Here is a 16,273-nt window from a genome sequence, read left to right on the forward strand (position 1 = left end):
ATCAAGCTACCACTGTGTGGTGGAGAACCGATGCCATACGCTGAATGCCAAGCACACTGAAGCTGCTCTCGGGTAATGAACAAAAGATGCAGGCCCAGGTATTGCACAATCACAGAATGTTCCCATTTTAGTCTTTTTGATGGGGAAATGGACTAAGGCCAAGATAATTAGACCCACACTGACTGCATGCTCCGGTATAAATTCATTGTACACACAGTGAAGTGTTAAATCTCTTATTTTTGGTTTTGTTTGTTTCCAAGTTCCTGTGGCTTTTCGAAAGAGAAGCATGTTTGTTCAGAGATAAGCCAAGGTTGCTGTGCCGTTGTCCTCCTTATCTCTGATTCATAAGCCAGATGGGTTCTCTTCTTCCTCTGCTTTCTCCTTCTGTTTGTTCTTTGCCTTGTGATTCCAGTTCTCTTCCTCTCCCTCTTGTGTTGTCTCCACTGCTCTTTTCTTCGGTTTTTAACTTATGTTTCTATCCTCTACACACTCTTCTTCCTCTGCTTTCTTATTTGTTTTTTAACAACTTTTTTTTTTTTTTTTATCTCTCTTCATTCTTCCCCACCTTCTTGTTATACCCTATCTCCCCTGCTACTAGCACCGCCATGCACAGTAAAACATTTGAGCTCCCCCGACCCCAGCAGTAACAAACAATATTGGGTCTGAAAAATTAATCTTGGGTCAAGGCACAAGATCCCCTTTTCACCTTCCATTTGCCCTTGCTAGTGAGCCAGTGGTAGAGAATATTTAAAAATATATGTGTATTAAGTGACTAGAAGTTAAAGGAAAATTTCCCCCAAACTTTTTAGAATCGTATACTCTAACCTAAAATATTTAATATGCAGTGGTAAAACCTGTGGATTGGTGAAACAGGTGCTACTTCTTTAAAGAAGAGTGAAAGGGTAATCAAATCGGTTGCTTTGTATTATCATTTTTCAACAATTTTTCTAACTGCAGACCCAAGTTCGACCCCAGTTTCCGATGGGAGTTTGGGTTCGAGAGAGATTGTGTTTAATACGGATGCGTGTGAAGTGACTGTATGACGTTTAGTTACAAAACTGGATGCTGCACTGCAAGATCAGATTTTTGAGTGTGGGATGGGATATTGTAGATTGAATAATTGAGCGGACAAAGATAAGTTGTCTGTGTACATTTCATATCGTATGTATCGGCATATTTGCATACAATATTTGGAATCGCAGATAGTTTTATTAAAACATAATTTTCATCATTCGATTTAGAATAGTGTTATAGCATTAAATCAAAGCAGGTTTATCAGTTGATGGATTTTCCCTTTAGTTCAGGTATCCTTTATTTTAAAAGACAAGCCGTTTGGCAAGTACAAAACAGGACATTGATGGTTCAGCTAGGATAAAGCAAAAGGTCTAATTAGGAAAATTATGTATCCAAAATGTTTTTAGCAGTTTACCTAATTCAATTTGGCTTAAGTAGGCAAAACAGAAATTGGAGAACTTAATGTCATCATGTGTGATAGGTTTGTGGTAAGGTTATTGGAGATAGTGGTTTAGTACTGTACAGTATGTGTGACAGTTGTTGTGTTTATTAATTTAAGTTTAAGTTTCTTTTTGTGTGTGTGTGTGTGTAGCATTACAGCCTTAGTAGTAACTATACAGTAAATATACTAAATCACGAACCCCAAATCGAAGATGTAAAAAATGTTTCCTGACACTAGAACTTCCTGTTTATTATTATTATGTTTTGAATAAACACAAAGTTAAACAACACACCATAAGTACCTAAAAGCTTCCACATTAACTTGCTTGTACACAAGGGTAGATAACCAGCGTATCTAGGGGGTGTGTTGGTAAAGTGTATTACAGTTGGGGATTTCAGTTGCACTTTATCAAGAATCACGGTACTAATTAACATGGTGTTAGTGCTCTAAACAAGCAGGGCTACAGCAGCCTCATGTCGGTGTGTTTGTGCGTATTGGGAAATATCAGTCTGCACAACATGGAGTGTGTTCATGGTGGTGTGTCACACCCTCTCTTAATTGGATGTTTGAATGTACCCGTTTATCCACAGAGGGGCATCTAATTAGGGTCCTTTGACATTAGACACAGCTTTAGCAGCTTTAGTGGGGGTCTAGATTTCAGCCAGGCTTCCCATAGCCAGCCTTAATTGACTATTATGATAAGGTTTGAGAGAGTGTATCACCTGCTAAATGTTCCTGCTCCTAAGTTTTGTTGATTTTGCATTTTATGGGTGGCTGAGCTGTTGCGCCTGTCTGTTGTTCAACCATCCTGCTCTTGATTTTGCACTATGCACAACTACTACTGTATTAACAAAGTGTTCTATATTCTTCTATAAGTCAAAATAAAGGTACTCGTATTTAGCCTGAATAGCACACTGTATAATGCTCTCTACAGAGCATTGTAGCATCTTTCAGGCGATTGCTGTGGCCTCATGGTTCAGCAACTTTAATGTTAAAGTTCACTGTTGCTGCTCACAAGAATGCTGTTTTCAGCAGAAACGAGCAGCTGTTTTCAGCTGCGATAAACCCTTTGTTTGTAACCTTTTTTGAGGTCCAAATATATTTCCTCAGGAGCTTTTAGGAACCCAAACAAGGCTAAAGTGTAAATATTTACAACATCCGAAGGCTTGACATTAATCTACGTCTTTGAAAAGAAACCAGGGACATGAATTAATTCTTAGGATTCAAGAGAAAGAGCCACTTTATTATGGATATTTAAAAGCCAAGTCGAGGTTTAAGCCTTAGTTGAATCGAAATTAAAATGGTAAATAATAATGTTGAACTTGTTCTCATCTTTACAGAGGGTCCAGAACACAACAGACACATTGCTGGATTTAACTGGGCGGAACATGACAGACTTCTTGCTCAAGAATTTTGAACGCTCGGGTAAAACGAGGTAATACATGTCAGAGCGAATGTTGTTAATGTCTTTTTCTGCTGGAGTTTTTCAATATGTTGCAGCACAGCCACAATATCACAGTGCATTTGCATATCTGGTAGCACTTCCAACGCTAGTGACTTTGCTCAGATGCTTAGATCAACAATTTATTTTTTTGACCCGACAGAGCCAAATTACTATCTGCACTGCTATTGTGGTATTGGTGCATCCTTTTTTTGTTTTTGAAGGTCAGCCGAGAGTAATATGAGTGAAAGGACAAACCCTGCCGACTTCACATCCCTACATTTTAAAATGTTATGCAGTTGTCAAGCTTTGACAAATCCTGCTGGGCCATTCTGTGATATGCTTCCCTTAACCTGTCATTTTACTGTATGAACATATTTAGATCAAACTGTCAGCGAGAGAAATCAGTGCTTTTCAGTAGGCTGTTGTGTTCGCTCAAGCAAATATTTGAACAGAAGAACCGCGCACAGATGAAGACCCCATTCTTCATCAGGAGACCTGTGTGTTTCTGTGGGCGGTTCCTCTCCTTTAATTCATCAAGCATTCCAGGTTTATCAAATCGCATGAGGCTGATTCTTCATTTCAAGGGAACGTTTGGTGACGTTTCCTCTGTTACATCTGTATTTCATGCGTAGCTAGTGTCTATGTGCAGCTTTGCTTTTAGCTTAAGCCTCTCTCATTCTCTTCTTTCTGTCCAGGTATGGAGGAATCTCTGTCGGAGCAGTCAACTCTCAAGTCCGTGTGACTGAGGCAACAATCGAAGCTACTTTCAGAGATCTGAAAAACCTATTTAGGCCTTTTCAGGTAGAGTATGGGATAAATATTAGATTCACAGAGTCCAACTTGGTCATAGATTATTTGGATTTCTGTCAGGAGAAGAAAAGTTGTATATTGTAGTGCAAGGTCGAAAGATGTGTATGCCTGGATAATAGCCCAGAGGCATTTCCAAAGACCCCTGAAGTTTAGTATTTGTTTATTAACAGCACAGAGGTATTAAACCAAGGACACAAACACATCCCTTAAATCACCAGTTTCCTGACTCTAAATTAGGACTGTGTTAAACAGGTCCCATTGTGAGAATCCACATGGAAGTTAAGTCTAACATCTACAATGAAACAAAACAATATTTTAGTCAAAAAAGTTTCTCAAAAATGACTTTTACAGCACAAACTTTATTTTATTTTAGTTCTAGTTTGTAGTTATCAACAGCTATTTGATGGATTCATTATTGGTCCCCCCACCCCCACAATGGATCCTAGATCCAACATAAATGTATGGTTTATCTCTTTGTCCACCATTTAATGTCTAGACTAGTTTTCTGACTGAAGCAGTGGTTCAAAAGCTGCTTCTCTGTCGCTGTCAAGGCTGCCGTTGTTTGTCATCCCTTCAGTGTGCCGCTCCTAATTTGAGCACAGCGTTCTTTGTTCAGTTAACTTTCTATCCTAGATACAGGTCATGTTACTCGGAGCGGACATTTAGACCCTGCTGGATCTTACAACGATTCAGAAACACGAATGAAAGCAAAGGACAGAGGTGGTGCACATTCTTCAAATCCATTTTGTGTCCATGGCAACAGGCTGTGATTGTCTGTGCATTGTTTGAACAAATTGAGGAAGCTGGCACTTTACCGAGCAAAGAACACACACATACACACGCTCAGAAAATGTCCCCAAAACCTTTTTTACACACACATTTATTTTTTTTTTTGCTTTATCTTCTTCAACTATCTTGGCTCAATTCTCACACTTAAGGTCAGTGTTTCTTGAGCTTCATGCTACTTCACTTGTCCCCTCCTTGTATCTCTCTCCCTCTCTCTTCCTCTTTCTCAGCCTCTCTTGTACATACACACAGTGTCTCATTAACATTTCAAATTTTGGACGTTCAAACTACTTCGAGATCAGCACATTGCTTTGCCCTCAGGCGTCTCCGGTCTCATCCCTACCCTGGCTCCCTTCTCTGTCTCCCAGATCTCAACACTAATGTGACTTTAATTCGTGCAGCAGTGATGATGTAACTCTAATGGCCGGGCATTAGCCGTCCCAGCTCTGTATTCTGTGTTATTAAAGTGCTACACTGTCCTTGGGAAATGTCTGGCTCTCTGCTGCATTGGGATGTGATACGGTAACAGGAAGCAGTGTGTTTTTGCACTCTAAACCACCTGCGCAAACTGGAAGGGAGGCTTTGAAATTTCTGTGTAATTGCATTTCCTCTGTCTAGCAGGTAGAAATGGGGTTCTGTGTTGCAAGAGCTGACGGGAACAATGGGAACAAGAAAGTCTGTGTGCTGGAAATTGTATAATTAAGCCAAGAAATGTATCTCAGATGGCACAGTGTGTTATGTAGATGGTGTTAATGTCAGTGCAGTCCCTGAAATATTTCTGGAACCCTCTCAAATAACAGCTTTTTTTTTTTTCTTTCTTTTTTTAATTTAAATTATTCAGAGAAATAAGCCCCTAATTTACCAACCATGAGCTTCTTACTGGCAGGTTTTTAACACACTCACTCACACACGCCGCCACACAGACTATATGAGCGCTGAACTGTACCGACCATTTTTGGAATACTTGCCAAAAAAGTCACCACACACTCGAGTGGCTTTATTACTGTGTCGTTAGCTGTGGCACCAGCAGGTTCACTGGCCAAACCAGCCTTGTCATTGTCCTTGAGCGGGGAGGAGTTTGTCAAGGATTAGACTGAGGCAGCTGCTGGCCCACTTCTCATCTCATTTCAGCCACCACTAATCCTCAGGAAGGCCGCCTATTGGCGCTGCCAGTCACCACTTGGCACATTGCAAACTGGAGTGAAGTAAAAACGCAGAATACAGTAAAGATTTCCTTGCTTTTGCTGCAGGAAGCATTACGGACAAGAGCAGGAGTCTTGTTCTCTACTCTGTATATGAATAGGTAATGACTTGGAACAGAGGGGTGTTAGAAACACAAATACTCCTGTCAGCATAGATGGGGGTGTGTTTTTTTTTTTTTTTTGCCCTCCTCTTTCACACTGTGATCATTTATGCCACGTTACTGAAATGATAGTAAACATTTTGTTATGCCAAAAGCGCACAGTGGATCTGTGGCAAGGCAAAAAAATAAAAAAATGCCCTGAATAAATTCTCTTTTCCAAATGTCTGAGATGTCACAGTGGGGTGTAAAACTGGCTGAGTGAAGGATTGTGGGATAGAAAAAGTAAGAACAGCTATGATCTCTTCAGTCCCTTGTCCTCAGGTAAGTATCTCGGGGGCTGGAGATAGCTTTTGTTTCTGTTTCTTTCCAGTCTTGTTCTTTCAGTGCAGACAAGCCCCTCCACCTGAGCACACACTTGCATTCTTGGGATGTCTCTGTTGATTTTTCTCCACTTATTTTTTCTGCCCCACACCTCTCTCCCCAGTTGTCACCAACACTTTTCTACCACTGACCTCTCCTATCTGTTGCCAAATCCACTCTCCCTTCTTTTTCCCCTTCCTTTCCTCTGCTGTGGTCCTATAATGAAGGATGAGTCCAACAGGAGGTCCATTTGCATTTATATCACACGTGTAATGTGCTCAGAACTCTTATGGCTGGGCTGAACAGCGTGGTATCAACATGGCACTTCGGAAATCGCATGCCTGTCATCTCAAGCTCTCATCCCAAGGCTCATTTCACAAGAAACATGAGAGGAGTAGAGCAGATTTTAATGCAACCTGTCCAGTCTACTGTCTCTCTACCATTTTCATCTCCTCACCTCACAACAATATTGCGCAGACACTTTCTGAAAGACAACTGCTACTTTCATTTCTATCTTTATACACTATAAGTGCTTGAAGACGTCCGTATTCAAATCCGATCGGTCCATTACAGTAAGTAATTAGGCAATTTCTGTTACTTGTGAATTACTTGTTTCATGTTCTCAACCGCTTTTCATGATTTTAATTATTTCACACAATTTAATAAAACAGAAACATTGGAAGAGGAGAAAGTAACTAAAATAGAAGGGGACACATTTTATTCCCACAAGTCTGAGCAAGTGGTTCAGCACACCCAAAATGCTCTCCGGAAATCCTAATCCTTGTCTCCATCTGCCTCATGTTTTGCATATCAAAGAGTAGTAGTGGTTTTCCAAGTGTATCCAATTAAGTCTCCAACTCAGTTTTTTCTCTTGTTTCCTCATCTTCATTAGGATAATGTGACCGATCAGATCATGCAGAAGTCTGAGACGCTGCTGAAGAAGCTGGGAACCCGGGACAACGTAAAGGTATTATAGTAATTGCCTTGTGCCCCTTTGCACTACTGTTAGATTAGAGCCAATGAGATGAAGTTTTAATGATGGGAGAGGTGAAATTAGGCTGGCTCAGTTTGAATTTTTTGGGAAGGAGTGCTGGCGATAAATAGAAACAGGAAATGGAGAGAGTGAAACTAAAACTGATCTACTCACCTTTGTGTTTGTGCGGTTTACTTAAATTCATAATGATAGCTTTTCTTTTTTCAAACCTTGTAACTTATGTGGTAATAATGACACCTTAAGTTAGGAATAAAATGCGATAAAGTTAGGGTATGGACTGACTCTGTCAGTTAATGCAGTACCTATATATTTACTGGTTGCAGACAACACATACAATACATAACTAACTTAACTGAAATGTAGTGCAAGTATGCAGTTTAAGTTGACTGCTATTTAAATTGATATCTGGTAAAAAAAATAATATCTCAACTATTATACATATAACTGATACTGAGACTAGAATTTTGCTCATCCCCAGAGTAAGTTTGCGTTTAAAGTTCTTCCAAAAGTAAAATGTGAAAAAGGCTTCCCACATATTTTTCTCTAACTTTCTACCACCCTCATGTATTTATTAGCCTGACAAGCCTGACAAGATCTTTATTATCACTTAACGTGAGTGCATCAAATGATATTTTAGCTGCAGACGCTTCAGAAAGTACAGGATGAGGGAAAAATAAAAAATAAAAATTCTTTATTTTTTTTGTTATGTGTGACTGAGATACGATGAGAACAGAGAGAAGGAGAGCCAGAGACACACAAGTATGTGTGTGTGTGTGTGTGCACATCTCTGTGTGTGCTCAGGCTTCTCCATATCCTCCTCTGTGATGCAGTGTTATGTTAGGCCGACACTCAAACACTATCCACTCTTAATTAGCGCTGCACTATCAGCGGGGAGTCCTCTGTCACTCCCACTCTCTTTCATCCAGTCTTTTTATTCTAAACCCTGGCAGCCATAAGAGAATCACTTACATTAAAAAGAAAGTGTGCAAGATGTATTTTCTTTTACTTTTCTTTTACCATGCCACATCAGCATTTGGCATTCATAGCAGGTCTTTATCTTCTATTAAACGGTTGAAGGTCTGTCGCCTATTCTTATAGAGCGGTACAGTGTGCTGCCACCATGTTTCAGCACTAAGTGGACATAAATCCATTACGTCTCTAACTATGTTGTAGCTATTGTAAGAGGAAAAGAAATCATAATTAAAAATGTCTGTGGGAATGTGCAACATCTGGATGTCACAACTCAGTAGTGTTAAAAACAACAAGAGAGTGCACATCTAAATATCTAGGTAAGAAATTAGAATATGAGTTTCTAGACAGGTAAAGCAAGCTTGTTGTACTTCGTGCCAATGCTGATGTTTATCTCGGCAGGTGTGGTTCTACAACCAGGCGTGGCACGGCATGGCGTCCTTCCTCAGTGTGGCCAACAATGCCATCCTCAGGGGGAATCTGCCTGCAGGACAGGATCCACGCAAGTACGGCATGTCTGTATCCAATCACCCCCTCAACCTCACCAAGGAGCAGCTGTCCTTTATGGCCTTGTGAGTCAAAACTGTAGTTCTTTCAGCGTTGTGGAGCAAAGGTGCAAAGAAATTCCTTGTTATTCCATGTATGCTCTTTAGTAATGTAACCGAGATAGTTAACATAGAGTGCTGACAGCATACTGCATGTACAGGCCTAGTATTTTAAAGCTACTCTATATGGGTAACACAAGGGCATAGTGTATGGAGGATCTGAACGTGCGATGAGGAAATGCTCTATTTTGTTCATATTGTATTCTGCAATTATTCCAGATAACTGCATCTGCAAGCTTTACCCCCATTTAGGGCTGTTTCCTCATTAGAAGACACGACTCGTCGTTTTCTGGTTTTCAGATGGAGACTGCTAACTACTGAGAAACTGAGCGAGATGGGACAGAGTGAGAGGGAGAGAGCTGTAGAGTCAGAGAAAAGAAAAGTGTGGAGAAAGCCCAGAAAATGGGAAAACAGATGAGTAAGAGACAGTACAATAGAAAGTGTAAGACAGATAGATAGATGAGAGACTTGTTTGAGTATGCACAGATTTGGGGGCCCATGGGAACTCCTTACAAGGATATACAATTTTTTTCCTCATGCTTTCTCTCAGGGCTAGCAAGAGAGCGGCTCCCCATGAGAGTCGGAGATTAATGACGTGCTAAATCACAACATACAGGTTCATACCAGATGGCTATAACTCCTATGCACCATGTTTTATTTTGTGATTATGTCACAGTGATTTTGGTGTTTATTCTTTACACATAATCTGTTGTCAATATTTAGCATTTTGGCCGCACAGAGACCAAACTGTAATCAACAGTCTTAATGGAGAGCTGTGGGAATACATCCCACTGCAGTAGATTGCTGTACAGTGCCATAAACACAACTCTATTATAAAGGCAGTTCAGTGGCTGCTACCAATCACCATATAGTAGCAGTTTTATTCCCCATTCTGCCGGTGCTGCAGCCCACTCCCCCCAGTCAGGTATTTATGTAGTGATCAGGTGCTGAAGACAGCCCTAAGTTAGAGACGGAGACTGCGCCAGGGTTAGGAGATAATTACGATGACCTCCCTACCGTAGATTCAGGGCGAGCCTTTTTTTTTTTTTCCCTCGCTAGCTCTCTGTGCAGAGGTTGACAAGTACAATTTATGAACCATGATCTTCAGATTAGCTTGGACACTCCTTCATTGTTGAATAAGTGCATTGCAGACAAGAATGTGAAAAAGGGAACAGACTACTAGAGCAGATGACCAAGCACAATGGAGATGGGCTGCGAAAACCTTATCAATAATTTTTATATGACCAGTCATCAGACAATGGTGTAATGTAAAGGGTGCTGCTCATACTGACAAGCCCACGAGGATTTATTACCTCTCAGCTCTTTTAGCTCGCAGCCTGCCCATACTTTATTTTAGTTTTTTGTACTTGATAATATGTCACATATAGTTTTTTCAGCTTGTTCTGTGGCCCAAAAGTATTAGTCAGTGCAGCTTTGAAGTGCTTACATGCATGCAGGTAAAATCCCCACTTGTCTTGCTCTCTGTCATCCTACTTTATGACGCTGCCTGTCTAGTTGTGAACTATATTTTTAGCGGCAACTAGAGCCACCGGTTCCCACCAAAACTAAACATATCTCCCATTCATTATCTTAACTGCTTTTCCTGTTAAGGGTCATGGGTGGGCTGGTGCAGGGTACTCCGTGGACAGGTCTCCAGTTTATCACAGGGCTGACACATATAGATACAGCCAACCATTCACGTATGACTTTTTAAAGTCAACAAATGAAAACACACAGGTGCATGGAGAACATACAAACTCCACCTGGCTGGCCAGATTCAAATCTGGGGTTCTTCTAGCTGTGAGGTTGCAGGGCTTACCACTACTACCTACCTGAAAATATCTCCCTGACCTGACCTAAAAGCATACTGAAATTTAAAGAAAGCTCAACCTTAGAACTGAATTTGTATTTCTCTTTGACGTCTCCTTAAAAGTATTGGGGAGACAATTGCTAGAGCCCTCACACCGATAATAATTCATCACTAAAGACTTGTTCTCTCGCCAGGCCCAAAATTTCACTCCACCATTTAATTTGAAGTGACACTCCCCTCCCGTATGCTTCACAACCAATTTCAATGTAACTAATTTCATGAGCCACAAAATTGTGGAAGTGTGCAGGTGGAAAGAAAATCTATGCTTACACCCATCTCAATTACCACTTCACTCGAGCGAGGTCTCTGTGCTTCTTCTGCAATGGCACAAAAATAATTTTCAGAAATGTCAGACTTTGGCACCGTTTCAGTGTGGAGACATATGTATCATATTTTAATTAATAAGGAACATCACTTTGGCAACTGACAGAAACTTCACTTCTTACCACCCTGTTGAATTTGATGCGTAATTTAGCTGAGCATATTAACATCTTTCTGATTGTTTCTGTGCATGGTATCTGCAAAAATATCCAATTTAAAAAATCGCATACGGGAGCACTATCAAATTATAATTGATTCCTATCAAAATGGAAATGTTTCTCCAAGTTATCTACATATTGCTGCACAAAACAAATAACGACCAGAATGCTGCCTCCATACACTTTAAGTCCGCACCTCTTCACATTAAAAAATCTCAACAAATGCACTGTAGTTTTACTTCCTCTGCTCATTGTTCTTGCCTTTCCATTATTAGTTAATTAGCCGATTGCTTGTCCTCCTCTTCTCAGCAATTAGCCAGCTTTGAGCATTCAGGGTTAGATCATTCACAGTTTTGTCCCCTACAGTACATTATCTCCCCACCATACCAGAGCACTCAGGCCCTTGAAACCTCTTGAAATGTGGGCTGGCACCCACTGTGGTAAATGATTTCATATTTATGCGCTGTAATTGCATCTGTTTGGTGATGATAAATATGGCCATGTAGCCACACAGGGTAACTTATTTAATATGCTAATTACGCAGTAGGAAGCCATGTGAGAGATTATCAGTGGCCGAGGGTGAGGATAACAGCGGGGGTTAAAAGAATACACCACAATTTTGTGCGGCGCTAATTGAGCAGACACAACGAAGGACATTTTCAAAGCTAGGGTGGCATAAATGAAGATACAGTGAAATGAAGGTCATCATCTCGGAGGAGGAAGGGAAATTTTTTATTACTGCTCCTCTCTTTTCTTCACCTGTTGGAGATCATCATTAAAAGTTATTTTTTTATTATGCACAAAAAAAGCATTGCCAGTGTTTTTCTGTCTGTCTAAAGACATCAATACTAATAGCATTGTTTATATTAATTATTTCTGCAGGTGTAACAAAATTTGCAAAGTAGAGTGGATGCATTGCATGACAGGAAATGCCCCAAATGCTGCTACAACACTGTGTAAATGTCATCCAGCTCATTTCCCGCTAACTAGAAACCACAGAGAAACCTTCACTTACACTCAGTCATTTGTTTTTTAAAAGTTACAAACTCTTGAATATAGTTTGCCCACAGCACAGTGTTGAGTCTTAAACCTTTTCTGTTATTGTCCTAGACATCAGTGTGGTGGTTATTAATATATTGGGCCTTGTGAGTGTTGGTAGATGAAGTAAATGTGAAGGCTTTGGTATATAGCAATAACTAGTGCCCACTGAAATGGAAAATCAAGAGAGGCTGTATTCCATACAAATATAATCAGTTTCACAGAAGGAATGGGACCATTTAATTTAGATTTCAATTGAGTTAAAGTGCTGTATGCCATAAAGGTATCTCATATTGCAATTCATGTGGCCATTTTCTTCAAAAGCATCTTACAGCACCCTAAGCTAAGGGCTCATATATTTCGACAATTGGAAACTCAGGGGTAGGAGTACAATTATTATTTAGTTACCTGTGTTCTCGTGAAATGCATTCCTTCTGTGGGGTCACATTCGAAATGATGTTTTCAGAATCAAAATAAATGGTTCTCATCACCTCAAAGAGTTTACAAATGTCTCCAGGACTAAATTTAATCTCCGCTCCTATTGTGTTTATTTTTTCTTCTTCTTCTTCTTCTTCTTCTTTTCCACTGTCCAGGTACACACTAATAGCTCTGCAGTCAACTTCCTGTTTGCTGTGCTTTATTCAATCACAGGGCCACAACCTCCACTGATGTGGTGGTGTCCATCTGCGTTATCTTTGCCATGTCCTTCATCCCTGCCAGCTTTGTCCTCTTCCTCATCCAAGAGAGGGTGAACAAAGCCAAGCATCTGCAATTTGTCAGTGGAGTAAACCCAGCTGTCTACTGGCTGGCCAGTTTTGCCTGGGATATGGTAAGTACCTGCTTCATCAGGCCTCTCTGTCACCTCCTAATTCGTCACTGCTTCTTGAGGTACAGTTTAATTTTTATAACCTGAGACAATTAATCTAGGCAAAAATTAGAAGACTTATGCCAGAATGTACAACACTCAATCCCAACATCAGTGCTATAGGCCTCATTTTACCCTAGTGTGAAAATATACTAGTATTCTGAAGATATTTTTTTCACCCAAGGCTAAAACACATCCACTGTAATTGATAATGTAGCTTTGACACCGCTGGCTTCTGGGAAAAGCTTCTCCCGAGCAACAGGTATTGGCTGAGGCGTAATTATCGACAGCGGCTACCCCCGCTGGTTACGTTCAACAGGCTTACTGACAGGTTCCCTGTGGCATAATGGAAGTAAACATTTTATCAGGTACCTTTGGTAAAAACGGCATCCGGGTGCTCATCATTATGCTGGATAAATGCTGTCTGAGTGGAAGACAAATGTACCCAAGAAGCTAGTCTAATGATTCTTGCCTGAAGCTCTCTGTATTAGCATGCATGCTCTATCAACAATAGGGGTATTAAAGGCAGCCCATGTTGAAAGCTGCTTAATATTTCAGTGTAAAGTTTTTTTGTGAACTGTAAATACACATGTATCATAGTGTCTTGATACATTCTAGTTGGTTTATCTATAGGACATCACTTTTCCACCAGTGGAAAATAGCTCTGCAGCCAAAGGGAGCATTAATCCAAAGTTGAATGTGTGATAACAGCATTATACAAGTTATTTTTTTATTGAATAGATATTAAATAAAGATGAGTTGAAATTTTTATAAAAGCTAAAGTTATTAAGTTCAGTGTATCATTGAGTGACTACTTGCCTCAAACAGTAGATAGTTAGATGGCTCTGTTATTCATTGCATTAATTAGAAAATTGAAGCAGAATATGTTTGAGTGCTAATTAAAAAGTCATGTACAGATTTCATAATTACACAGCCTTTCAGTTTGTATGAAAAGATGAAAAAGCAAATGTGAAAAGCAAGCAATCTTTTCATGTAGTCACACCCGAAGGATGATTTCTGAATTATGCACAGACCGCTACTTTCATCGCTATAACTGCTCATTGTTTTGTTTGCTTGTTTATATTTGTTCTGACAGTGCAACTACATCATCCCATGCGTGATTGTCATCGTGATATTCCTCAGCTTTCAACAAAAAGCCTATGTTTCTCCTGCTAACCTGCCTGCTTTGATTCTCCTCCTTGCTCTGTATGGGTAAGTATATTTTCAAATTTCACACACTGCCTTAAATGTGGACAAAGTTGAATTTCAGTCAGTTTACAAGTATATTATGTTTGTACACATGTGAAGTTTATATCATGATTAAACGTTAATGTCTGAATAATGGATTTGTTTTATGGGTTGTCATACATATTATATCAAATCTATTATTACATGTAATTATTAATTATTAAATATTCTAAGATACATAAATATAACATTTGTTATGTTATGTGCACTATCCATTTCAGTGTACAAAAAAAACTTCATAATGTTAATACTTTATACTTGTTAATACTCTTGTTTTATATGAATGGAATGTATCCATCTATATAAATGTATTAAAACGTTGTTAAAATCGTCAAGCTGAATTTAATAGCTGATAAACATGAGCCATTGAGTAAATGTGTAAGTCATAATCTGAAGAGTTGACTTATTCTTTCTTATAATCAATAGATTAATTGTATATCTAAATAGTCGTTAAGTGCAGCCCTAATACAACATTTTGTCTATCTTGAGAAATAACTTCTACCAATAACTACATTAGCTACTATACCATTATGATTATCACATACCCGTAGTGTATTAACTGTTGCATCGTGGTCTGCTGAGTCTGCATTTGAAAGCCGATGGAAATCAATATGTTAATGAGGTGTTACATGTATAACATCTGTCACCCTGTCACAAAAGCCAAGGAAAGTCAAAAAGAGCAAGTAATGTCAAACATAGCACATTAATAAATCCATTATTAAAAATCTATTGTGCTGTAGTGGCGCATATCCACAGAGATACAACATGTAATAATCTCCAGAAGGGAATTTACTGTATACCGGCTTAAAAACAACAACATGCAGTCAAAAGCGAAAGTACACATCGTTCAAAGTCAGACTGGAACCAATCGCACTAAAGTCTTTCATGAATCTGTTATGTTTCCTGAAACTTTTCCCAGACTTAGTCCAGACTTGCAGGAACTGCTAACAGAAGGTCAAACTCAGGAAGCAAACTTGCATCTCTTGATGTCACTTCACAACTCCCTGGCTTCATAACTAATTGGGCAGACACAACTACAAAAGTGAAACAAACGCTCAAATGCAGTTTTTCAACCTTGTCAGTAAGAAGAAACAGCCTGACCACAATTACAGTGCTATAAAAAGTATTCACCCCCTTGGGTCTCTCCTATCTCAGTTGCTGAAGCTTGTAACTCCCTCAGAGTAGCCATCAGTGTGTTAGTGGCCTCTCTCTCTCATTAGTCTCCTTCTTGTACAGTCACTCAGTTTGTGTGGACGGCCTGTTTTAGGCAGATTCAGACTTGTGCCATATTCCTATCATTTCTTGATGATGGATTTCACTGAACTCCAGGAGATGTTCAGTGTTTTGGAGATTTTTTTGTATCCATCCCCTGACTTATGCCTTTCAATGACCTGTTCTCTGAGTTGCTGGGAGTGTTCTTTTGTCTTCGTGGTGTAATGGTAGCCAGGCATACTGATTAACCAGGGACTGGACCTTCCAGACACAAGTGTCTTTATACTACAATCACTTGAGACACATTCACTGCACTCAGGTGATCCTCATTTCACTAATTGTGGGACTACTAGCACCAAACATCTGGACCTCTGTTGGAGGTCAGTCTTTTTAAAGGGGGTGAATATTAATGCAAACACTGATTTCACCTTACATATTTTTATTTAATTGACATTTCTTTGTAGTAACCTGTTTTCACTTTGACGTTAATGAGGTATTTTTCTGAATTTTCTTTTTGTCAAAGTCGCCAACTTTTATTGACCATCATTGATTTATAATGTCAATAAAAGGATGAAGCATCCAAGGGGGTGAATACCTTTTATAGGCACTGTATACAAATGACAGTTGGGAGCTAGAGAAAGAAGCATGTTAAGAGGGAGACAATGGGATAGACATAATGTTAGATAACAATACAATACTAGTGGCCATATCTGAGTTGTCTCAATAATTGTCCCAAAAGTTGGTGGTGGATTCTGAAAGAAACAACACGGCATCATAAAACACTCCATTGCAAGGAAAATGTACTTAAAATGTCAAAAGTAGAAGTCAGCCTCT

At 39.5% G+C, this 16,273-nt stretch overlaps 1 protein-coding gene across 1 annotated transcript in view; it reads left to right on the plus strand.

The window, feature by feature from the left end:
- LOC113157683 (phospholipid-transporting ATPase ABCA1-like) overlaps window positions 1–16,273 on the plus strand; it is a 135,803-nt gene that overhangs the window by 80,601 nt on the left and 38,929 nt on the right. The window contains 6 exon segments of the mRNA XM_026353281.1: window positions 2,797–2,891; window positions 3,596–3,701; window positions 7,052–7,126; window positions 8,525–8,694; window positions 12,766–12,943; window positions 14,076–14,191. Coding sequence (XP_026209066.1) covers window positions 2,797–2,891; window positions 3,596–3,701; window positions 7,052–7,126; window positions 8,525–8,694; window positions 12,766–12,943; window positions 14,076–14,191 — 740 coding nt within the window.

Source organism: Anabas testudineus, chromosome 18 (genome assembly GCF_900324465.2).
Source record: "Anabas testudineus chromosome 18, fAnaTes1.2, whole genome shotgun sequence".
In the NCBI taxonomy this organism is placed as follows: domain Eukaryota; kingdom Metazoa; phylum Chordata; class Actinopteri; order Anabantiformes; family Anabantidae; genus Anabas; species Anabas testudineus.